Source organism: Bufo bufo, chromosome 2, assembly GCF_905171765.1.
Source record: "Bufo bufo chromosome 2, aBufBuf1.1, whole genome shotgun sequence".
NCBI classification, from domain to species: domain Eukaryota; kingdom Metazoa; phylum Chordata; class Amphibia; order Anura; family Bufonidae; genus Bufo; species Bufo bufo.
Window position 1 is genome coordinate 316281709 of NC_053390.1, and position 22423 is coordinate 316304131.

A 22423-nucleotide genomic window follows, 5' to 3' on the forward strand; every position below is an offset into this window, starting at 1 on the left:
TCTGAAATAATGACCCCTAAATCCCTTTCCTCAGATACTGAGGCTAGGACTGTATCACTGATTTTATATTCTGCTCTTGGGTTTTTACGCCCCAGGTGCATTATTTTGCACTTATCCACATTAAATTTTAGTTGCCATATTTTTGACCATTCCTCTAGTTTTTCTAAATCCTTTTCCATTTGGTGTATCCCTCCAGGAACATCAACCCTGTTACAAATCTTTGTGTCATCAGCAAAAAGACACACCTTACCATCAAGGCCTTCTGCAATTTCGCTAATAAAGATATTAAACAATATGGGTCCCAGAACAGATCCCTGAGGTACCCCACTGGTAACAAGACCTTGGTCTGAATATACTCCATTGACTACAACCCTCTGTTGCCTGTCCCTCAGCCACTGCCCCTCAGCCACTGAAAATCATTGGTCCTCTCCTATATGAAAAACAAGACCAGTAACAATAATCTTTATTATAAACTAACCATCATTAGCTCATATTTGAATCCTCAGACCACTATTTTATATATTATTAATATGACTTGCATAAGACATTTGCTATAGAAAGGAATTCACATAAAACAGCAAGTTGATTCCAAATTCAACTACAATTTCAAATAATTGAAAACAAAGTGGGAATTCATCATAAGGATCTGAAGCCAGTTTTGCTAAATTTATGAAAATGTATGAAAATTCACATGTTATTTGTTAAATTAGGCTCATCTTTAAACCTAACATTTTTACTTAGAAATGTTTTGCCAGGTTCGCTACAGTACCCCTCTACTGGAGTCAGTTTGTGACTTTTTTGTGACTTTTTTTTTTTTACAAGTTGAAGTGAGATCTGGAGTGAAATTAAATATCTGGAAAGGTGTAAAAATGTAAAACATTGCAAAATTTTTATGCTATTTTGAGACTTTTTTGAAGCCAGAATTCTAGAGTACAGGGCTTGATAAATTCCCCCCAAGTGTATGGAGATACAACAAGGTTCATTTGGTAGTGCATAAAATTCCATGTGACTTGTGGAACCAGATTTATTGACATTGTAAAATATTATTTCAATAAAATATATAAATAAATGCCTGAATTCATTTACAATATAGCGTTTACATAAAAAATACAGTAATATCTTATTTGCCGGTGAAGTTCTGAAAGATATCTCCAACTTCAAGCCATGTCCGGATGCAGGCAAGCCCTCTGTCTCTTATCTGTTTTCTCCCTTTGTCTGTAATTACCTCTCCGTTTTGTTTGACAATGACAAGTTTTGGTAACGCTGTAATCTTGTACTTGTTTTTCAGCTCACTGTAAAACAGAAGGGATTCTAAATGAATCAGATATAAAACTAAAGACTGTTCACATGAGTAAGGTCTTTATATATAAACAGGAATAACAAGTATAGAAAAAAAAATAGTATCTCCTTGTGGTGGCACTGCAGGGATTGCACACTGGCTGTCTGATTCTCCCATTACAGTTGATCACTTGAGGTGCCGACAGCGAGAAACCTGTCACCTGCTTAGTTTTCCAATGCAAAGGGGTTCTAAAAAATGAAGACACTGGGGATTTGTATTCTGAAAAATGCAACTAAATATTTCCACATTTTGGAGGTGTTATGCACATAAAATAAATGTTTCTTCAGGGTGCAAACTCATGATAGGTGCAACTGCTTTACTAGATCTATTCATATATTTAAAAAGCTATTTGTCCAGGATGGACTGACCAAATAAGAAAGCAGGCAGTGCCTACAAACGCCATCCAACCTATGTAGAAAAAGTGGCTCAATGTCACACAAAGATCTCAAGAGAAGCAGATAAAATAGGGAATTGCAACATGACCATGGCTTTTGAATAGTAATCTAACTCATGATGATTTTTCAGTTACATATTATGCGTCACGTGGAAGTACAGGTCTCTCACAGGTTTCAAGATATCAGTAAATGTCCTTAAATGCGGACCGATTATTGTGCCAATTATGGGGGTTGAGTGTTTGTAGAAATGCTTGTTCCCAATAGTTGGCCCATGTAATGAATGAGCATACAATCTTGTTCACCAGGTGATCGTATCTTTCACCTGGCACCAAAACAAGGACCTGGGGCCCAGACACAATGATTTTCTATGGGGCCTAGAGATTGCTTTAGTGATTGCTAGTTCCCATCCACAGGAGATGATTGCTTCATGTAAATGCAGCTGTCATCAACACTGACGATCAAGCAATTATTAAGAATGTTTGGTTCCCTCAATATAACTGCTGTGGCAATGTGAACATTGAAGTGTTGTTTGCACCAGGAGCGTGTCACCAAGGGGCCCGGCCTTGGTGGAGTAAAAGCTCTAGTCCAGGTGTCCACTAAAGTAGTTGGGGGACACCATATAGATAGTGTAGCTGGTTCAGCTAATTTAGGGCAGGCTTTTACTGGGAACAGGCAATGTGTTGGGAGGGTGCCTGTTCCCCATGCTCCAGTCCAAAACTTAGGGCATGCTCATGTCCAGAGATCCTTTTTAATCCTGCTACTGGATCTTGGGTGGGTCTCAATCTGGAGTGTTTGGTGAAGCAGAGTCCTGGTGAGGCTCTGTGTGAGTGGTATCAGCCGGGTGGGCTGAGGGGCCACGAGGCTAGGCGATAGCCTGAACTTTGGGGGACGCGGTGACGCCTGTGAAACAAGGATCACGAGGCCAGAGTCGGGAGGACTACTGGGCCACAATCCCCCAAAAGGTATAGAAGTGTCACAGCCAGGAGGTTGCTGGACTGAATGGCTGAGGAAAGCCGCATTTGTGTTCCATGTGTGAACAGGGCTCTCTAGGTGAGTCAGGGATACGCTTATGTGTTTAGTTAAAGCCTAGCCAGGCAAGGGTTTGTTATTTTGTGTGGATGTCACACATGATAAGTTGAAGCTGCGACTTCTTAACTTGTGCTTTGCTAAAGTGTCTGAAATAAAGCAAGAGTTTGGACATTATAATCGTGTCTGCGAAGATATCTATGAGTGTGACCCCCTGAAAAGAGACGATCCCCTACACTGCCTTAAACATTGGTCAACTTTTGATTACTGCAATCCAGTGGACTTACTGCAATCCATGCGAGCGCCGCTTCCTCTTCATTATACTGCACTTCCTCTCGGAAGTGCAGTGTAATACCAGTACCCGCTCCGTTCAAGTGAATCGAACGAGTACTTGTAATTACATTACGTCACCGCTCCAGAGGAGACGAGGGGTAGTGTAAAGACCAGGAAGTGTCGCTCGCATGGAGCGCGCCTCATTGTCAAACAGCTAATTGGCGGGGGTATCAGTTGTCGGACCTCCAGAGATCTGATATTGATGACCTATCCTGACAAAAGGTCATTAATATTAACAGCTGGACAACCCCATTAAAGCTGCACAGTGAACCCCATAAAAATGAAAGTAGAAAACACTGACAGAATAATTATTTTTAACCACCTTTCCTCTCAGAAAATGAAAGAAAAAGCCATATGTCCATCCAATAAAACCAAAACCACTCAGTCAACAAAAAAAACAACAAAATATGGTTCTTAATTTTTTTTTGTTGCAAAACTTATATTTCAAAATACAAATGCCACTCCTTCACTTCTGAGCACTGAGCACAGAGCACAGTGTATTATCACGTATGGGGTATTTATGTAACAATTTTTTGCTGTGATTTTTCTCCAATTTTACCTTGGAAAAATGAAAAATTTAGTTAAAAGTACATGTTATTAAAAACATGTAATTTTTTTATTTTTACTGTCCAGCTCTAATGAATTCCATAACACACCATGGGGTTAAAATACTCACTGTACCCCTATATTAAATCCTTGAGGGGGGTAGTTTCAAAAATAGGGTATTTGGGCTGTTTTTCCAATGTTTTGGCACCTCAATGCTGATGCAAACCTGAAACAGTACCTGTAAAATAGCATAAAAAAATGTATAACGTGCACCTTCACTTCTGAGGCCAGGATATTTAAAAAAAAACTGCAGAATCAGGGTAATAAATATTAAGTTGTATTCCAAAAATAGATTACAAAAGTATTTTCAAAATTTTTTTGTAAAATTTTAACTCTGCAAAAAAATCCCTTCCCTGGCATCCCATTCTCAAACAAAGACCATGGGCGCGTTCATCGTGGCCACCAGGACACAAATATGTATCCGGTTTGCGCCTGCGGTGGCCAGGATCAATGATATCTCCCAGACATGTTGGCACCTACATTTCATAAGGAATTATGAATAGACTGGATACATATTTGTGTCCCGGTAGCCACGATTAACGTGCCCATGGTCTTTGTTTGAGAATGAGATGCCAGGGAAGGGAGATATCCATATCTCCCCACAGAAACCAACTAATGGTACCATGCTTGGACTCCAGTTGTACCCGGAACCCAGGTGGATCAATTGGGCCTGTAACCATCTTCCTGCGACATTTTGGTCTGGGGCTATGAGCCCTAAGGGGTTTTATGGGTCATTTGCTGCTAGCACCAGAGTAAGAGGGGTGGACCCTACCCATAGGCGGGGAGGGGAGCGGCCGGCTACAGGTCATAAGCCCATGCAAGCCAGCTGGCGGCATCATTTTCTGAAAGGGGGTCACATCGTGCAAATGTGTTTGGAGAGACCTGGAAACCAGCTGACATCACTGCCCTCCATGTGAATACAGCAAAGGAACTTTCATCATATACGGTAACTGACTTTTGCTCTGTTTAACCCTGTTGTTCCTATATCACCTGTATCTGTAACCTCAGACCACTGTATATATTCTCTGTGTATATTGTGTTATATCTAGTGTGCCCTTAAGGCGATTAAATATATAATTATATATTGTATCTCGATCACGAATCCCCACATCCGTGTTTCGGCCTAGTTATAAGCTAACGCAGGTTGGTTTCTCACCCTATATAATCCCGTTAGCGGACCTGGCTTATATCAAACATGAATCTGGTGGCAGATACCCAGGCTGAGACAGCGCTGTTTTCACTGCGGCAGTGAAAAGGCTCTCTCAGCTTGTTTCCTCTCATGGACAGGAGGTGTCTGTGTAAACTGTACCAAGCTGACCTTACCTGCTCCTCTGGAGGGCGTAACGTTTTGGCAACCCGTGACCATACCGCGTCTGAGTGCAAATACATAAGGTGTGTGTGCATCAGGTTGCAGTCTGTGTCAGTGACCATTCGTGGCAATGATGGCCAGTTACACAAGAAGCAAGGCTAAGGAGATGGCCGAGGCTATGAATGATGGCGACTTTCTTCCATGCGAGGGGAAGCACAACCAAAGCTCCCCAAGGAGCCAGTTGCCGGAGGTGTGGTCCGCGGTGGGCCTCACTCCACCTGCCCATCCCCCCAGCCAGGCAGGCTCGGCTGCTCTCCTACAGGCTGCCCTGGATCGTCTCCAGAGAGAGCAATGTGAACAAGCAGAGGCTGCAGAACATCGGGAGAAAGCAGAAGCTCCAGAGCGAGAACGTCGCGAGCATGCAGAGCGTGTGCACTAGCTACAAATGCTCCAGCTAAAGCTCAGATTCCAGCAGCCCTCCCCAGCCCGATGTCAGTCTCCAGAGGTCCGGATTCCCAAACTGCGGGCAGAGGACTTTCCCCTACTGGACAAGGATGGGGACCTGGGGACCTTTTTGTTGGCATTTGAGACGGCCTGCCATCAGTACCAGCTGCCAGAGGACCAGTGTGTCAGATTCCTCACGCCACGGCTCAGGGGAAAAGCCCTTGAAATCTTCGGATACCTGCCCAGTGAGACCATCCTGAGCTATGAGGACATCAAACAGGCTCTGGTCCAGCAGTACAACTTAACCCCTTAGTCGTACTGGAAAAAGCTCAGGAATTTGCAGCGGGGTTCTACCCAGAGCTGGGCCGATCACATGCGGGCCTTGCTGAGGGCGGTCGACCAATGGACCACAGATTGGAGCTCACCACCGTCCAGCAGCTGAAGGAGCTCATCGCCACAGAACAGTTCTTGCGGAACTGCCCGGAGGACCTACAGCAGTACCTCTGTGACAGGAAGCCAAAGGGGGCCTTCTCAACAGCAGCCCTGGCCGATGAATACACCAACAACAGGACTTCAGAGGCCCGGAAACCTGTCGGCTGGAGAGGGGGTAAGACACACTCTTCCCCAGCCCCAAGTGGGCACCGGCCCCGGCTTCACTTTCCACGTTGGTGGGGGAACACCGACTTTGCCACCTGTGTAAACAGCCAGGACACTTCAAGGCCACATGTCCACAGCGCCCGAGGCATCCGTCCCAGTCATCAACCCGGAAACCGTCCATTGTGTTATGTGTGGGTGGGGGTGGTGGGAGGTCCCTTGACTATTTTCAACCGGTCACCGTGGGCCAGGCCGTGGCCATGGGACTTAGAGACACCGGCACTGAGATGACACTGGTACGGCCTGAACTGGTGACACCCCATGATTTATTGCCTGGGAGTACCCTTACTGTCTCCGGGATTGGAGGAGTATAACCGGTGCTGCCCGTCGCCAAGGTCTATTTGGACTTGGGCGCCGGTCAAGGGGTAAGGGAGGTGGGGGTATCCGCAAATATCCCCGCCAGTGTTTTTCTGGGGATGGACCTCGGGCGGCTTGTGTCTGAGTACGTGCCCACTAACACCCCAAGGTCCGATTCCCCAGAATGCGATGTAATGACTCCCCTGATGATACTGTGAATGTACCTAACATGCCTCTCGATGGGGATGTGGGGGTGGGGGATGTAATGTGTACCTCTCCCCTCAGTGGGGAGGGGGTAATTACTGCCAGCTGTGCTTAAGCCCCAGGGTGTGGCCAGCAAGTCTGCTGGAACCTGTTGTCCTCCGGTGTGGTGACTGAGGGGACAAGCAGGGGGCAGACAGCTTCGGGGTAGGAGGATGCAAATGAGGTCAGGGCTCCCCCAGGAGAAGTAGGGCTGCCAGGTAGAGCCTTATTGCAGGGTTCCTCCACAACTGGGATGTCAGAGGGCCAGGTTAGTCCGTCTGGACTGGCGACTTGGTCAGGAGCTGAGGGGAAGCATGCACTACCAGCGGTGGCAGCGGCCATAGCTGCTGTGACGCGCAGTGGGAGTGCTGGGGCCCCTCAGGGGTCTGATTGCTTTCCCCCTTCCGACCAAGCGGCTGCTGAGTCAAATGGAGGCTAGGAGACAGGCCCCGGGGACCTGATGGGGGACGTGGCAGTCTAGTCTATTCTGGCCACGCCCAATAAGGAGTTTCAGGCAGCGTTAGTGGCTGACGCCAGCCTGAACTCTCTCAAGGAGCGAGCGGAACAGCCCCCCTTGGACTCAGACCTTGAGCGGATGGTCTGGGACCAAGGACAGCTGTACCGGGTCACGGTCCAGCAGGGCTCACCGGAGGCGTGGCCTAGGGACCGACAGCTAATGGTACCCTATCAGTTCAGGACGGAGTTGTTGCGGGTTGCGCATGAGATTCCAAAGGCTGGACACCTAGGGGTCAATAAGACAAAGGCCAGATTATCCCAACATTTCTACTGACCAAAGATAGGGGCCGATGTGGTTGCCTACTGCCGTTCATGTGTCACCTGCCAGCGGGTGGGGAAGGCGGGGCGGCGCCCAAAAGCCCCACTGGTAACGCTGCCCATAATTGAAGAGCCTTTCAGGAGGGTGGCTGTGGATCTGATCAGACCGCTGTCCATTCCCAGCAGCTCCAGGAAACGCTTCATATTGACGGTAGTAGACTATGCCACCCAGTACCCGGAGGCGGAAGCCTTGTCGTCCATTCGGGCCGACAAGGTGGCCACTGCCTTGCTGGAGATTTTCTCCAGAGTGGGCTCTCCCCAGGAAATGCTCACCGACCAGGGGACCCAGTTCATGTCGCAATTGATGAAGTCCCTCTGTAGGCAAACACAGGTGCAACATCTAGTGACCAGCCCGTACCACCCACAGACCAACGGCCTGTGCGAACGGCTTAATGGCACCTTAAAGCAGATGCTTAAGATGTTGGTTGACTCCCACGGGCATGACTGGGAGCGGTACCTCCCACATCTACTGTTTGCCTACCAAGAGGTCTCACAGGCCTCCACGGGGTTCTCCCCCTTTGAGCTCCTGTACGGGCGACATGTGCAGGGGCCCCTGGCTCTGGTGAAAGAGGCCTGGGAGGGAGATGTAGCCACCCCTGGGGTGTCAGTCGTCGAGTATGTCATGCGCTTCCGGGACTAGATGTAGGCCTTGTCGCAGCTGATGCACGATAGTATGGAGCGGGCCCAGGCCGACCAGAAGCGATGGTACGACCAGAACGCTTGCGAGAGGACCTACCACGTGGGTCAAAAGGTATGGGTACTGGTCCCCGTACCTCAGGACAAGCTTCAGACGGCCTGGGAAGGCCCATACCTCGTGCATCAGCGCCTCAATGCCGTGACGTACCTGGTTACTCTGGACCACACCAGAGGAAGGCAGAAGGCCTTCCACATGAACATGATGAAGGCACATCATGAGAGGGAGGCATGTGCCCTCCCTGACTGCAACCTCTCTGAAGAGGGGGAGGAGGAAACCCTCCTGGACATGCTCGCCCAGGTGAAGGCGGGTGGGTCCATCGAGGATGTGGAGGTGGGCAAACAGCTCTTGAAGGACCAACGGTCCCAGCTATGGGCAATCCTTCACCCCTTCCGGCAGTTGTTCAGCTACAAGCCCGGAAGGATGGAGTTGGCTGTCCATCACCTGGACACTAGGGATCACACCTCAATCCAGCGTTCAGCATATCAGGTTTCCTTGGAGGTGCAGCAGCACATGCGCCAAGAGATTGACGAGATGCTGAAGCTGGGGGTCATCCCGGCATCCAACAGCACCTGGGCCTTGCCTGTGGTCCTCGTCCCAAAGAAGGACCGGACCACCCGGCTCTGCGTGGACGACAGGGGACTCAACGCTGTCTCAGTCACCGATGCGTACCCTACGCCACGCATCAATGACCTGCTCAATCAGTTGGCTGGGGCCCAGTACCTAACCATCATGGATATGAGTCGGGGGTACTGGCAGATTCCCCTGACTCGTGAGGTGCGGGAATGCTGTGCCTTTATTACCCCCTTTGGATTGTACGAGACCACCTTGATGCCGTTCGGCATGAAGAATGCCCCTGCCAATTTCAGCGGATGGCCAACACGCTGCTTAAGGGACTTGAAGAGTACATGGCCGTGTACCTGGATGACATTGCCGTCTTCAGTCCCACATGGGAGGATCACCTACAGCACCTGACGCAGGTGCTGGGGCTGATCCACCAGGCAAGCTTGACCATCAAGCCGTAAAAGTGCCAGCTGGGCATGAGCGAGCTCCACTACCTGGGGCACCGGGTAGGCGGGGGGACCCTGAAGGCAGAGCCCGGGAAAGTGGATGCTATCGCAACCTGGCCCACCCCCAGGACCAAGAAACAGGTGATATCCTTCCTGGGCACCGCCGGGTACTATAGGAGGTTTGTCCCCCACTATAGTAGCCTGGTGAAGCCTTTGACGGACCTCACCAAGAAGAAGCTGCCCTCCACAGTCGATTGGACAAACGACTGTGAGACGGCCTTCTGGGCGCTGAAGGCCGCCCTCTCGATCTTCGCTGTACTACAGGCAGCCGACTTCACGCGGCCGTTTATAGTACAGACCGACGCCAGTGATTTTGGCCTCGGTGTAGTATTTAGCCAGGTCGACACTATGGGCCAGGAACACCCCGTTCTGTATCTGAGTCGGAGGCTCCTGCCGAGGGAGGTAGCGTACTCCACAATGGAGAAGGAACCCAGGCGGATCAATTGGGCCCGGGAGCGGCCGGCTACAGGTCATAAGCCCATGCAAGCCAGCGGGAGGCGTCTTTTTATGAAAGGAGGTCACATTGGGCAAATGTGTTTGGAGAGACCTGTAAACCAGCAGACATCACTGCCCTCCATGTGAATACAGCAAAGTAACTTTCATCTTACCCGGTAACTGACTTTTGCTCTGCTTAACCCTGTTGTTCCTATATCACCTGTATCTGTAACCTCAGACCACTGTATATATTCTCTGTGTATATTGTGTTATATCTAGTGTGCCCTTAAGGCGATTAAATATATAATTTAATCTTGTATCTCGATCACGAATCCCCACGTCCGTGTTTCGGCCTAGTTATAAGCTACCGCGGGTTGGTTTCTTACCCTATATAATCCCGTTAGCGGACCTGGCTTATATCAAACGAGAAGCTGGTGGCAGATACCCGGGCTGAGACAGCGCTGTTTTCACTGCGGCAGTGAAAAGGCTCTCTCAGCTTGTTGCCTCTCTGTGCCCGCGTGGACAGGAGGTGTCTGTGTAAACTGTACGGATGGAGTAGAGTTAACACTCCTGTTTACTAGTATTATGTATTTTTGTACTTCCCGCCTTTTATGCAAATTAACATAAAAGAGTCATATCTTACTTGTGTGACCAGAGAAGAGTCATATTTTCAAGCTCTGACTCATCTCAGGTTAATTTGCATATGTATCAAATCGGGGTTTTTTTACACAATAAAAGCACACAGAGCTATGGGGACTGGGTATTGCGGATGTGCTAGTGGCCATCTAGCAACCCATGTCCTCAGCTCAAAATCCAGGTGACACGTTCCCTTTAATTTTTTTTTGTGAACCCATTGAAGTGAATGGTTCCACATATGGTCCGCAAAAAAAACTTGCAACGGACACGGAAAGAAAATAGGTTTGTGTGCATGAGCCCTTATTCTGAGGATATCTGCACAACCCCTTTAAGAGCAAAGAAACAAAAATTTAGAAAATTGCAAGTTTTGTAAAATTTTATTAACTTTGGATTTTTTATTTATAAATAAAAACAAAATGTATCAACAGAAAATTTACCACCAGCATAGAGTACAATGTGTCATGAAAAATAACACAGAACTGTTTGGATAAGTAAGAACATTCCAAAAGCAATTACCTTATAAAGTCACACATGCCAGATTTGAAAAAAAAGGTGTTGTCCTAAAGTTGAAATTAGCCGCCTCCTTAATATTCCAAATAATGTATTGGGAAGCAGGAAAAAATTATAATAGGGTGGAATTGGAAAACAATGCAACTGCACCACAGTTTTACAGATTTTGTTTTTATGGCATTCACTGTGCGATAAATATGACATGCTACCTTTTTGTGCAGTTCAATATGGTTACAGCTATACCAAATTTACAGTGTATATAGTTCTTGTTATATTACTTTAAAAAATATATATATATTTGAAAGTTTTGAAAACATTTCCTTTGTATTTACATAGCTATTTTATATTTACATCTAGAAAGTCATGTAAGGCTAGGTCTACACGACGACATTTGTCGCGCAACAAATAGATTTTTCTGCAACTGTTGCGTCACAGTCGCAGCATGTTGCATGTTGCAGTGCAACACCATAGACTGCTATTATAAAAATTGTCGCGCGACATTGGTGCAACAAAATGTTGCGCGACAAATGTTGCAATGTTGTCGTGTAGACCTAGCCTAAGGGATCTTTTTTGTAGGACAAAATAATTGCAGGTTCAAGTCCCCCAAGGGGACAAAAATTCAAGTTAAAAAAAAAGTTTGGAAAAATAAAAATTCAACTCACCCCTTTTGCAATTATGCATATGAGTATAAACAAAAAACATACAGTTATTGATAATGCCACATCTTGAAAATGTCCAAAATACTAAATGATAAAATCTTGTATCCCCCTACAGCAAACATTTTAATGAAAACAAATCAAAATGGTTGAATGACTGTTTTTGAATACTTTGACCCCCACAAAACTGATTTAAAAAAAAAATCTAAAAGTCGTATGTACTCACAAATTGTACCAATAAACAATACAGCTTGCCATGCAAAAAAAACAACAAAAAAACAACCCCCTCACAGAGCTCTGCAGATGGAAATAAAATAAAATACAATAATTGTGTGTGTGTGTGTGTGAGAATACGGCAATGCAAAGGAATTCTTTTTTTAAAGGTTTTTATTATTTAAAAGTAATAAAACTTAATAAAAAATATGAATTTGATATACTCATAATTGTAGTGACCTGCTGAAAAAAAGGCTTCATGTAATTTGTAACACATAGTGAACACCTTTCATACTACTTTCACACTAGAGTTTTTTGCGGATCTGTCATGGATCTGCAAAAATACAACCGCATGCATCCGTCATGAACGGATCCGGTTGTATTATGTCTTCTATAGCCATGACAGATACGTCTTGAACACCATTGAAAGTCAATGGGGGACGGATCCATTTTCTATTGTGCCAGATTGTGTCAGAGAAAACGTATCTGTCCCCATTGACTTACATTGTGCCAGGACGGATCCGTTTGGTTCCACTTCGTCAGGCGGACAGAAAAACGCTGTAGGCAGCGTTTTGGTGTCCGCCTCCAGAGCGGAATGGTGCCTGAATGGAGGCAAACTGAGGCATTCTGAGTGGATCCTTTTCCATTCAGAGTGCATTAGGGCAAAACTCATCCATTTTGGAATGCTTTTGAGAGCCCTAAACAGATCTCACAAACGGAAAGCCAAAACGCTAGTGTGAAAGTAGCCTTGAAAACAAACTTGAAAAACTATGGGGGAATTGTGTTGTTTTCTCAGTTTCACCCCACAAAGATTTTCTCTTCTGTTTTTCAATACATGATATAGTAAATTAAATGGTGCTATTAAAAAGTACAAACTGACCTGCAATAAAGAGGCTTTACTACAGCTATGTGAACACAACAGGAGAAAAGGTCTTGGAAGGTGGCGAGGAAAAAAAACTAAAATATGAAAGTGCATTCTTAAGTAATTAGGTTAAGTATTGGGAATTGGAAACACAGGTTAGATTTTAACATTCTTGATCCTTTGTTCCCCATCTAAATATGCATATTTATGGTGTTAGGAGTAATTCATTAGCTGCAAGTACTACCTTCAAGTACTACATTAAGTACAGTAAAGAGATATTGCAGGAGACTGAAGAGATTGAAGAGATACTGCAAGAGATTGGCTTAGAGTCTGCAACTGGCTCATCTGTGTTGTTTTTTCTGACCATTGCTTGAAAAGAGGTAAGGAATTTGGTCAGGTGTTTGCTATTGTGCGTTTGCTAATGAGCCTAGCTCACTAAGGTGTTACATTTGTTGCTGGGGGAGGAGCTTGGGAAGCAGTGTGTGTATATATAGAGACAGACTCATTAGCTGGCCTAATTCATTAGCTGCAAGTACTACCTTCAAGTACTACATTAAGTACAGTAAAGAGATATTGCAGGAGACTGAAGAGATTGAAGAGATACTGCAAGAGATTGGCTTAGAGTCTGCCACTGGCTCATCTGTGTTGTTTTTTCTGACCATTGCTTGAAAAAAGGTAAGGCATTTGGTCAGGTGTTTGCTATTGTGCGTTTGCTAATGAGCCTAGCTCACTAAGGTGTTACATTTGTTGCTGGGGGAGGAGCTTGGAAAGCAGTGTGTGTATATATAGAGACAGACTCATTAGCTGGCCTAATTAATTAGCTGCAAGTACTACCTTCAAGTACTACATTAAGTACAGTAAAGAGATATTGCAGGAGATTGAAGAGATACTGCAAGAGATTGGCTTAGAGTCTGCAACTGGCTCATCTGTGTTGTTTTTTCTGACCATTGCTTGAAAAGAGGTAAGGAATTTGGTCAGGTGTTTGCTATTGTGCGTTTGCTAATGAGCCTAGCTCACTAAGGTGTTACATTTGTTGCTGGGGGAGGAGCTTGGGAAGCAGTGTGTGTATATATAGAGACAGACTCATTAGCTGGCCTAATTCATTAGCTGCAAGTACTACCTTCAAGTACTACATTAAGTACAGTAAAGAGATATTGCAGGAGACTGAAGAGATTGAAGAGATACTGCAAGAGATTGGCTTAGAGTCTGCAACTGGCTCATCTGTGTTGTTTTTTCTGACCATTGCTTGAAAAGAGGTAAGGAATGTGGTCAGGTGTTTGCTATTGTGCGTTTGCTAATGAGCCTAGCTCACTAAGGTGTTACATTTGTTTCTGGGGGAGGAGCTTGGGAAGCAGTGTGTGTATATATAGAGACAGACTCATTAGCTGGCCTAATTCATTAGCTGCAAGTACTACCTTCAAGTACTACATTAAGTACAGTAAAGAGATATTGCAGGAGACTGAAGAGATTGAAGAGATACTTCAAGAGATTGGCTTAGAGTCTGCAACTGGCTCATCTGTGTTGTTTTTTCTGACCATTGCTTGAAAAGAGGTAAGGAATTTGGTCAGGTGTTTGCTATTGTGCGTTTGCTAATGAGCCTAGCTCACTAAGGTGTTACATTTGTTTCTGGGGGAGGAGCTTGGGAAGCAGTGTGTGTATATATAGAGACAGACTCATTAGCTGGCCTAATTCATTAGCTGCAAGTACTACCTTCAAGTACTACATTAAGTACAGTAAAGAGATATTGCAGGAGACTGAAGAGATTGAAGAGATACTGCAAGAGATTGGCTTAGAGTCTGCAACTGGCTCATCTGTGTTGTTTTTTCTGACCATTGCTTGAAAAGAGGTAAGGAATTTGGTCAGGTGTTTGCTATTGTGCGTTTGCTAATGAGCCTAGCTCACTAAGGTGTTACATTTGTTGCTGGGGGAGGAGCTTGGGAAGCAGTGTGTGTATATATAGAGACAGACTCATTAGCTGGCCTAATTCATTAGCTGCAAGTACTACCTTCAAGTACTACATTAAGTACAGTAAAGAGATATTGCAGGAGATAGTCAGGAGGTAGGCTGGAAGGTGGAAACAATACAAAAAAAAAAGGTAAGATTTGTTTGATTTAAACTTACAAATTTTTTTTTTTTTTATTATTATTTTTTTTTCTCCTCTTTAAAATGGCAGACTTGGTTCAGTGCAGGAATTGTTGTGCATTTATTTCATGTTCCACTCTTTGGAGATTCGGATGCTGTCAGATCTGTAGACAGTTCTCCTTACTGCAGCAGGAAATTGCATTTTTGAAATCTGAAATATTTAAATTATCTGTTAAACAAACTCCAGCTAGGACTGCTGCAATGCCACTGCCACAGAGGACCCCCAGAAATGGCAGATGGGTTAATGTAGGTTCTGGAAGACTTAGAGTGGTGGATAGAAGACATGTCGGTGGTTCTCGGTGGTTCTCCATAATTCATTTGCAGCACTCTCAGAATGTAAGGACAACATGGATATGGACTCAAGCACAGAGGGTGAGAAACCATCGACTCCTATGTCTAATGTATGCAACAAAAAAGATAAAGTGAAGTCTCAAAGGAAGCAGCTGTTGCTGGGTGATTCAATCATAAGAAGTGTGGAGCTTAAAGAAAATGGTTTTGTGAGATGTCTCCCTGGGGCTACTGCTAGAAGAGATAGAAGACGTATTATTAATATTGTTAAGCAAGCAAAGCAGGAAGGGGACGTGGATGTTCTTGTCCATCTAGGGACAAATGACCTGGCTTGCAATGAAGTGTCAGAGGTGAAAAAATCTTTCAGCACACTTGGTAATGACGTACAGGATTTTGCATCCACCATTTCATTTTCTGAAGTTCTGCCTGTGCATAATGTTCAGAATGATAGGCAGAGGCGCATAAAGGAGTTCAACATATGGCTTGGTAAATGGTGTCAAGAGCAAGGATTTGGCTTTTTTTCTCATGATAGCTCTACTTGGAATAGAAAGGAACTGTACAAAAAAGATGGTTTGCATCTTTCTCTCAAAGGAACAAATGTACTTAGTGAACAACTCCAAGAATTTGCGAAAGAGTATTTAAACTAGGAAGGGGGGGCAAAAGAGTGAAAATAAAAGAGTCCAATTGCCCCCCGAAACAATGCCAGAACAGGTCAGAAGCACAGAGGTTAAGAAATGATAAGCTCAGAGTCCTGTCTACAAATGCTCGCAGTTTAGGTAAAAAAATCAATGAACTTGGGTCAATAATGGCATCTGAGAATGTAGATTTAGTGGCTGTTACGGAGACATGGTTTAATGAAAGAAATGACTGGGACATAACCATACCAGGGTACTCTTTATACAGAAGAGACAGAGAAGGCAAGAAAGGAGGAGGAGGGCCCTGTATGTGAAAGATAGCATTAAATCTAACCTAATACAAGTTGGTGAGGCCAACATAGAGTCAGTTTGGGTTACGTTGCAGTTTGCTAACCATGCAGTAACTCGTGTAGGTGTGATATATAGACCACCTGGTCAAGTTAAAGAACTAGATGATCTACTAGTTGAAGAAATAGCTAAAATGACAATGAAAGGAGAAGTTATCATTATGGAAGATTTCAATCTTCCAGATATAAACTGGAAAACCAAAATAGCAAGTTCTACCAGGAGTACAGATATTCTAAATTCCCTACTGGGGTTATCTCTACAACAAGTGGTTGAGGAGCCAACCCGGAGGGAGGCCATTTTGGATTTGGTATTCACAAATGGGGATTCGGTATATGATGTCATTGTAGGCGAAACCTTGGGATCTAGTGATCACCAGTCAGTGTGGTTTAATATAAGAACTGTGAAAGAGTCCCACCACACAAAAACAAAAGTTTTAGATTTTAGAAAAACAGACTTTTAAAAAATGAAATTAGTCATAAATGAGTCCTTATCAGACTGGAACGGATTACATGAAGTCCAGGAGAAATGGGACTACTTAAAAGGTGCATTATTGAAGGCAACAGAAAATTGCATTAGACTTGTCAGTAAAAGCAAAAAAAGGAAGAGACCACTGTGGTACTCAGCAGAAGTGGCCCAAATCATTAAAAATAAAAAGCTGGCATTTTGTAATTATAAAAAAAACCAGAGCAATGAAGATAAGGAAATCTACAAGATTAGGCAGAGAGAGGCCAAGCAAGTTATAAGAACTTCTAAAGCGCAGGCAGAAGAAAAACTAGCTCAGTCTATGAAAAAAGGGGATAAGACATTCTTCAGATATATAAATGAAAAAAGGAAATTACAACAAGGAATAACTAAATTAAAAACAAAGGACGGAAGGTATGTAGAAGAGAATAAAGGGCTAGCCGACTGCCTTAATGAATACTTCTGTTCAGTTTTTACAAAAGAAAAAGGAGAAGGACCTCCACTAGAAAGGATGACTAATAAATCATTTGATGCATGTATCTTTACAGAGGAAGATGTTCTAAGTTTGCTGTCTAAGGTGAAGACAAATAAGTCACAGGGGCCTGATGAGATACACCCAAAATTATTAAAAGAGCTTAGTGGTGAGCTGGCAAAACCGCTAACAGATTTATTTAACCAATCATTAGTAACAGGAGTCGTCCCGGAAGATTGGAAATTGGCAAATGTCGTGCCCATTCACAAGAAAGGTAGTAGGGAGGAATCGAGCAACTATAGACCAGTGAGTCTGACATCAATAGTAGGCAAATTAATGGAAACCCTATTAAAGGATAGGATTGTGGAACATCTAAAATCCCATGGATTGCAAGATGAAAAACAACATGGGTTTACTTCAGGGAGATCATGTCAAACAAATCTTATAGATTTTTTTGACTGGGTGACTAAAATAATAGACGGTGGAGGTGCAGTAGACATCGCATATCTAGATTTTAGTAAGGCTTTTGACACTGTCCCACATAGAAGACTTATCAATAAACTGCAGTCATTGAGCATGGACTCCCATATTGTTGAGTGGATTAGGCAGTGGCTGAGTGACAGACAACAGAGGGTTGTAGTCAATGGAGAACATTCAAAACAAGGTCATGTTACCAGTGGGGTTCCACAGGGATCTGTACTGGGACCAATTTTGTTTAATATCTTCATAAGTGATATTGCAAAAGGCCTCGATGGTAAGGTTTGTCTTTTTGCTGATGACACAAAGATATGTAACAGGGTTGATGTTCCTGGAGGGAAACGCCAAATGGAAAAGGATTTAGGAAAACTAGAAGAATGGTCAGAACTCTGGCAACTGAAATTTAATGTGGATAAGTGCAAGATAATGCACCTGGGGCGTAAAAACCCAAGGGCAGAATATAGAATATTTGACACAGTCCTGACCTCAGTATCTGAGGAAAGGGATTTAGGAGTAATTATTTCAGAAGACTTAAAGGTGGGAAGACAATGTAATAGAGCAGCACGAAATGCCAGCAGAATGCTTGGATGTATAAGGAGAGGTATAAGCAGTAGAAAGAGTGAAGTGCTTATGCCGCTGTACAGAACACTGGTGAGACCTCACTTGGAGTATTGTGCGCAGTACTGGAGGCCATATCTCCAGAAGGATATAGATACTCTAGAGAGAGTTCAGAGAAGAGCTACTAAACTAGCACATGGATTGCAGGATAAAACTTACCAGGAAAGGTTAAAGGACCTTAACATGTATAGCTTGGAAGAAAGAAGAGACAGAGGGGATATGATAGAAACTTTTAAATACATAAAGGGAATCAACTCGGTAAAGGAGGAGAGCATATTTAAAAGAAGAAAAACTACACAAGAGGACACAGTTTTAAATTAGAGGGGCAAAGGTTTAAAAGTAATATAAGGAAGTATTACTTTACTGAGAGAGTAGTGGATGCATGGAATAGCCTTCCTGCAGAAGTGGTAGCTGCAAATACAGTGAAGGGGTTTAAGCGTGCATGGGATAGGCATAAGGCTATCCTTCATATAAGATAGGGCCAGGGACTATTCATAGGATTCAGATATATTGGGCAGACTAGATGGGCCAAATGGTTCTTATCTGCCGACACATTCTATGTTTCTATGTATGTTTCTATGTAATATCTAAAGTGCATGGCTAAACGAAACGTCCTCAGATGCTCAGTTTGCATTTCCCCAGACCTGATGGAATGTCACATCAGACGTGAGAACATGACCTTAAGGGCTCGTGCACAGGAATGTTTTTTTGTTTTTTGAGTTTCGTATACGGTCCGTATATTCATTTCAATGGTTCCGCAAAAAAAACTGAATGTACTCCGTATGCATTCCGTTTCCGTATTTCCGTTTTTCCGTTCCATTCAAAGATAGAACATGTCCTATTATTGCCCACAAATCACGTTCCGCGGTTCCATTCAAGTCAATGGGTCCGTTGCGTTTTTGCGGAACCATCTATTGAAAATTTTATGCCCAGCCCAATTTTCTCTATGTAATTACTGTATATGCCATATGGAAAAACGGAACGGAAAAAACGGAACCGGAAACACTACTGAAACAAAAAACGGAAAAGCGGATCCGTTAAAAACGGCCCGCAAAACACTGAAAAAGCCATACAGTCGTGTGAACGAGCCCTAAAGGAGATTTGCCATCAGCATCATCCTTATTAAACCAGTCCTAATAACTGGTTCCATGGACACTCCCCCTGCACTTTTTCGACAGGGTCAGGTGTCCAGGTGGAGGAGGGAGTGCCCAGAGAAGTAGAGTGGTGGACCTAAGGTGCATTGAGTGGCTAGGGCCTGCCCTCAGTGTACTTAAGCTCTAATATGCATAATTTAAAAACACGTCTCCTAAAAGCAGCAACAGATTGGCGGAAGAAATGTATGTTTTTAATCAGCAGGGTCAGCCCTATCGAGCATTATGGCTGCTTTAATAGGGTTGATCTTACTAACAGATGCCCTTTAAAAGCTAAAAAGTGTTTCAGGTAAATTAGTGAAATATCATTTTACTGTACTTGCTGCAATAATATAAACATTTCAAATATAGTTCCAATATTAACTGATTCCCCTACTTATCTGTTTCCAATGCCAGGTAGTGACCATTGCAGGCAATTATGGCACAGCACTGTTAGGCCCCTTTCACACGGGCGAGTTTTCCGCGCGGATGCGATGCGTGAGGTGAACGCATTGCACCCGCACTGAATACCGACCCATTCATTTCTATGGGGCTGTTCACATGAGCGGTGATTTTCACGCATCACTTGTGCGTTGCGTGAAAATCGCAGCATGCTCCTCTTTGTGCATTTTTCACGTAACGCAGGCCCCATAGAAATGAATGGGGTTGCGTGAAAATCGCAAGCATCCGCAAGCAAGTGAATCACCATGGTAAAAGATCATGTGACGTACCATGTGATGACCGGAGTGACGTCACCAAAGGTCCTGTTCCTATAATTAATGCTCACCACAGGTCCTATTCAACAAAGGAGACAGAAGGAGATGTCGGGCCGCGATCAAGTGGACTAAGGTGAGTTAAATTATTTTATTTATTTTTTTAACCCCTCCAGCGCTAGTTTACTATGCATTCTGTATTCAGAATGCTATTATTTTCCCTTATAACCATGTTATAAGGGAAAATAATACAATCTACAGAACACCGATCCCAAGCCCGAACTTCTGTGAAGAAGTTCGGGTTTGGGTACCAAACATGCGTGATTTTTCTCGTGCGAGTGCAAAACGCATTACAATGTTTTGCACTCGCGCGGAAAAATCCCGGGTGTTCCCGCAACGCACCCGCACATTTTCCCGCAACGCCCGTGTGAAAGAGGCCTTACACTGCATACACAGTACCAGGCCATGATTAGCCATCACAGTACCATGATTGGCCACTACCATGTGATTTAAATCTAAACAAAGGACTAGAGACTGAGGAAGCAAAGATTCTTATTTCTCTTATAGTGGGCATGGTATAGGGGTTTTTCCGAATAAAAAAAAAAAAACTTGAAGAGCTGCATTTGACAAGCAGAAATGAGAACACTTAGAACTACAAATTTGACCACATAAAGATGCGCAAATACAGTTTCAATCATTTGTCATGTGATCTCAATGTATTTCATGCAAATATTGGACACGGGATATATACCAGTAAATAATACTATAATGGTAATGTGGAATAAATAATCACATACAGTACGCTTGTAAGTAAGGCAACTTTCACACTAGCGTTTTGGCTTTCCGTTTCTGAGATCCGTCATGGGCTCTCAAAAGCGGTCCAAAAACGGATTAGTTTTGCCCTAATGCATTCTGAATGGAAAAGGATCCGCTCAGAATGCATCAGTTTGCCTCCGTTCAGTCACCATTCAGCTCTGGAGGCGGACACCAAAACGCTGCAGCGTTTTTTCTGTTTGCGATGTGGTGCGGAGCAAGATGCAATAGAAAACGGATCCGTCCCCCATTGACTTTCAATGGTGTTCAAGACGGATCCGTCATGGCTATAGGAGACATAATACAACTGGATCTGCTCATGACGGATGCATGGGGTTGTATTATGGTAACGGAAGCGTTTTTGAAGATCCATGATGGATCCGCAGAAAACGCTAATGTGAAAGTAGTATAAGGCTATTTGCACACTAGTGTTAAAATCTTCTGGAAGACTGTTCCGGCAGAGGAAAAGGCCAAAGCACGGTCAGGCCCCATTGACTATAATAGGACCTGGTGGAGATCCAGCCTCTTTCCAGCATTAGTGCTGGGACTCAGCAGGACAAAAACAGTGCAGCGTTTTTGTCTGGCCAAATCCCGGTGCTAATGCTGGAAACTGGCCAGATCCCATTATAATCTATGAGCTCCAGCAGGGAAAGGCAGTACCCGGCTATTCTGGATATGATGAATTCCGGCAGGCTGTTCCTCTGATGGAAGATTCTAACGCTAGTGTGAAACTAGCCTATATCCACCTGCAGATAGGACAACAGAGATACTTACTGTTTGTATGGGTCGTGCCAGGGTAAAGCCAGCCAGTCCCCATGCATTTCATGCATGTAATCCACCATGTCTTCTGCACTTCTATCCGAGGAGATAAATACAATTTCAAACTGTGTCGGCTGGTCTGCTTCTTCCACCAGCTCAGTGTAAAAGTCACACAATACCGGGGTAAAGTCCTTGCAGGAAGAACACCAAGCAGCTGAGAAATATAATCCAACTATTTTATTTTGTAAAGCCACCTCAGGATCCACCTTTTCTCCATCCTTGTTAACCAGGGTACGTCCAATGAATATATCCATTCTAGTTAGATGGACAGAATAACAGTGGAGTTTGTTATTTTGACCACTGATCCCTATTGCTCTCAACAAGTGCTGACAGGGATGTATAAATACTCATTTCTTCTAATTCCTTTTAATCCCATTCCGATATAGCCCTTTGCGGCACATCGCCTGCTGCCATCTGTTCTTCTGCTGCTACAGAGCTGCCCACTGTATAAGAAGAGTGTCAGACATAGATATTTTAGTTTTTGAGTGTGTAGTGTTATTGCTTTGCTTATTGCCATGTAATAAAATTCTCTAAAAACACAGCACTAGTTAGGGTTCAGTTTACCTGATTCACGCTTTTGCCAGTTCTCAGTGTAGTGAGGCAGGGAGTCACTTCTGCTAATTTCTTTCCTATACATTCATACTTACAGTGACATATCTCCTTGCTTGTCTTTTCACTTGTTTGATTTACTGTTACTAGGTTGTCGAGAGATTACATTTTGAAAGGCTCCACCTCGCCCTAGATAAGATTTGTGGATCATAGATCTCTCATAGTCCTGCATATTGCTGCCACCTATTGGAAATTGGAGAAATCTATGGTACAGAATGCAGTTTATGCAGGTTCCAGGTGCTTGGGCATGCTTTCTTCTTAAGTATGTAAAAAATGAAAGTATTTGCTTAAAGGGGTTTTCGGGGATAAAACTTTTATGTTCCACTAGCTGAAGGACCCGG

General features: G+C 44.1%; 1 protein-coding gene across 1 annotated transcript; it reads right to left on the bottom strand.

Annotated features, from left to right (window-relative positions):
• Nucleotides 1-1120: 1120 nt before the first annotated feature.
• NXNL2 (nucleoredoxin like 2) lies at nt 1121-21727 on the bottom strand. The gene is made up of 2 exons (XM_040420298.1): nt 21429-21727; nt 1121-1292 (listed from the first exon to the last, which is right to left on the bottom strand). Exons 1-2 carry the CDS (start codon nt 21725-21727, stop codon nt 1121-1123), a joined length of 471 nt encoding a protein of 156 aa, XP_040276232.1.
• Nucleotides 21728-22423: the final 696 nt, after the last annotated feature.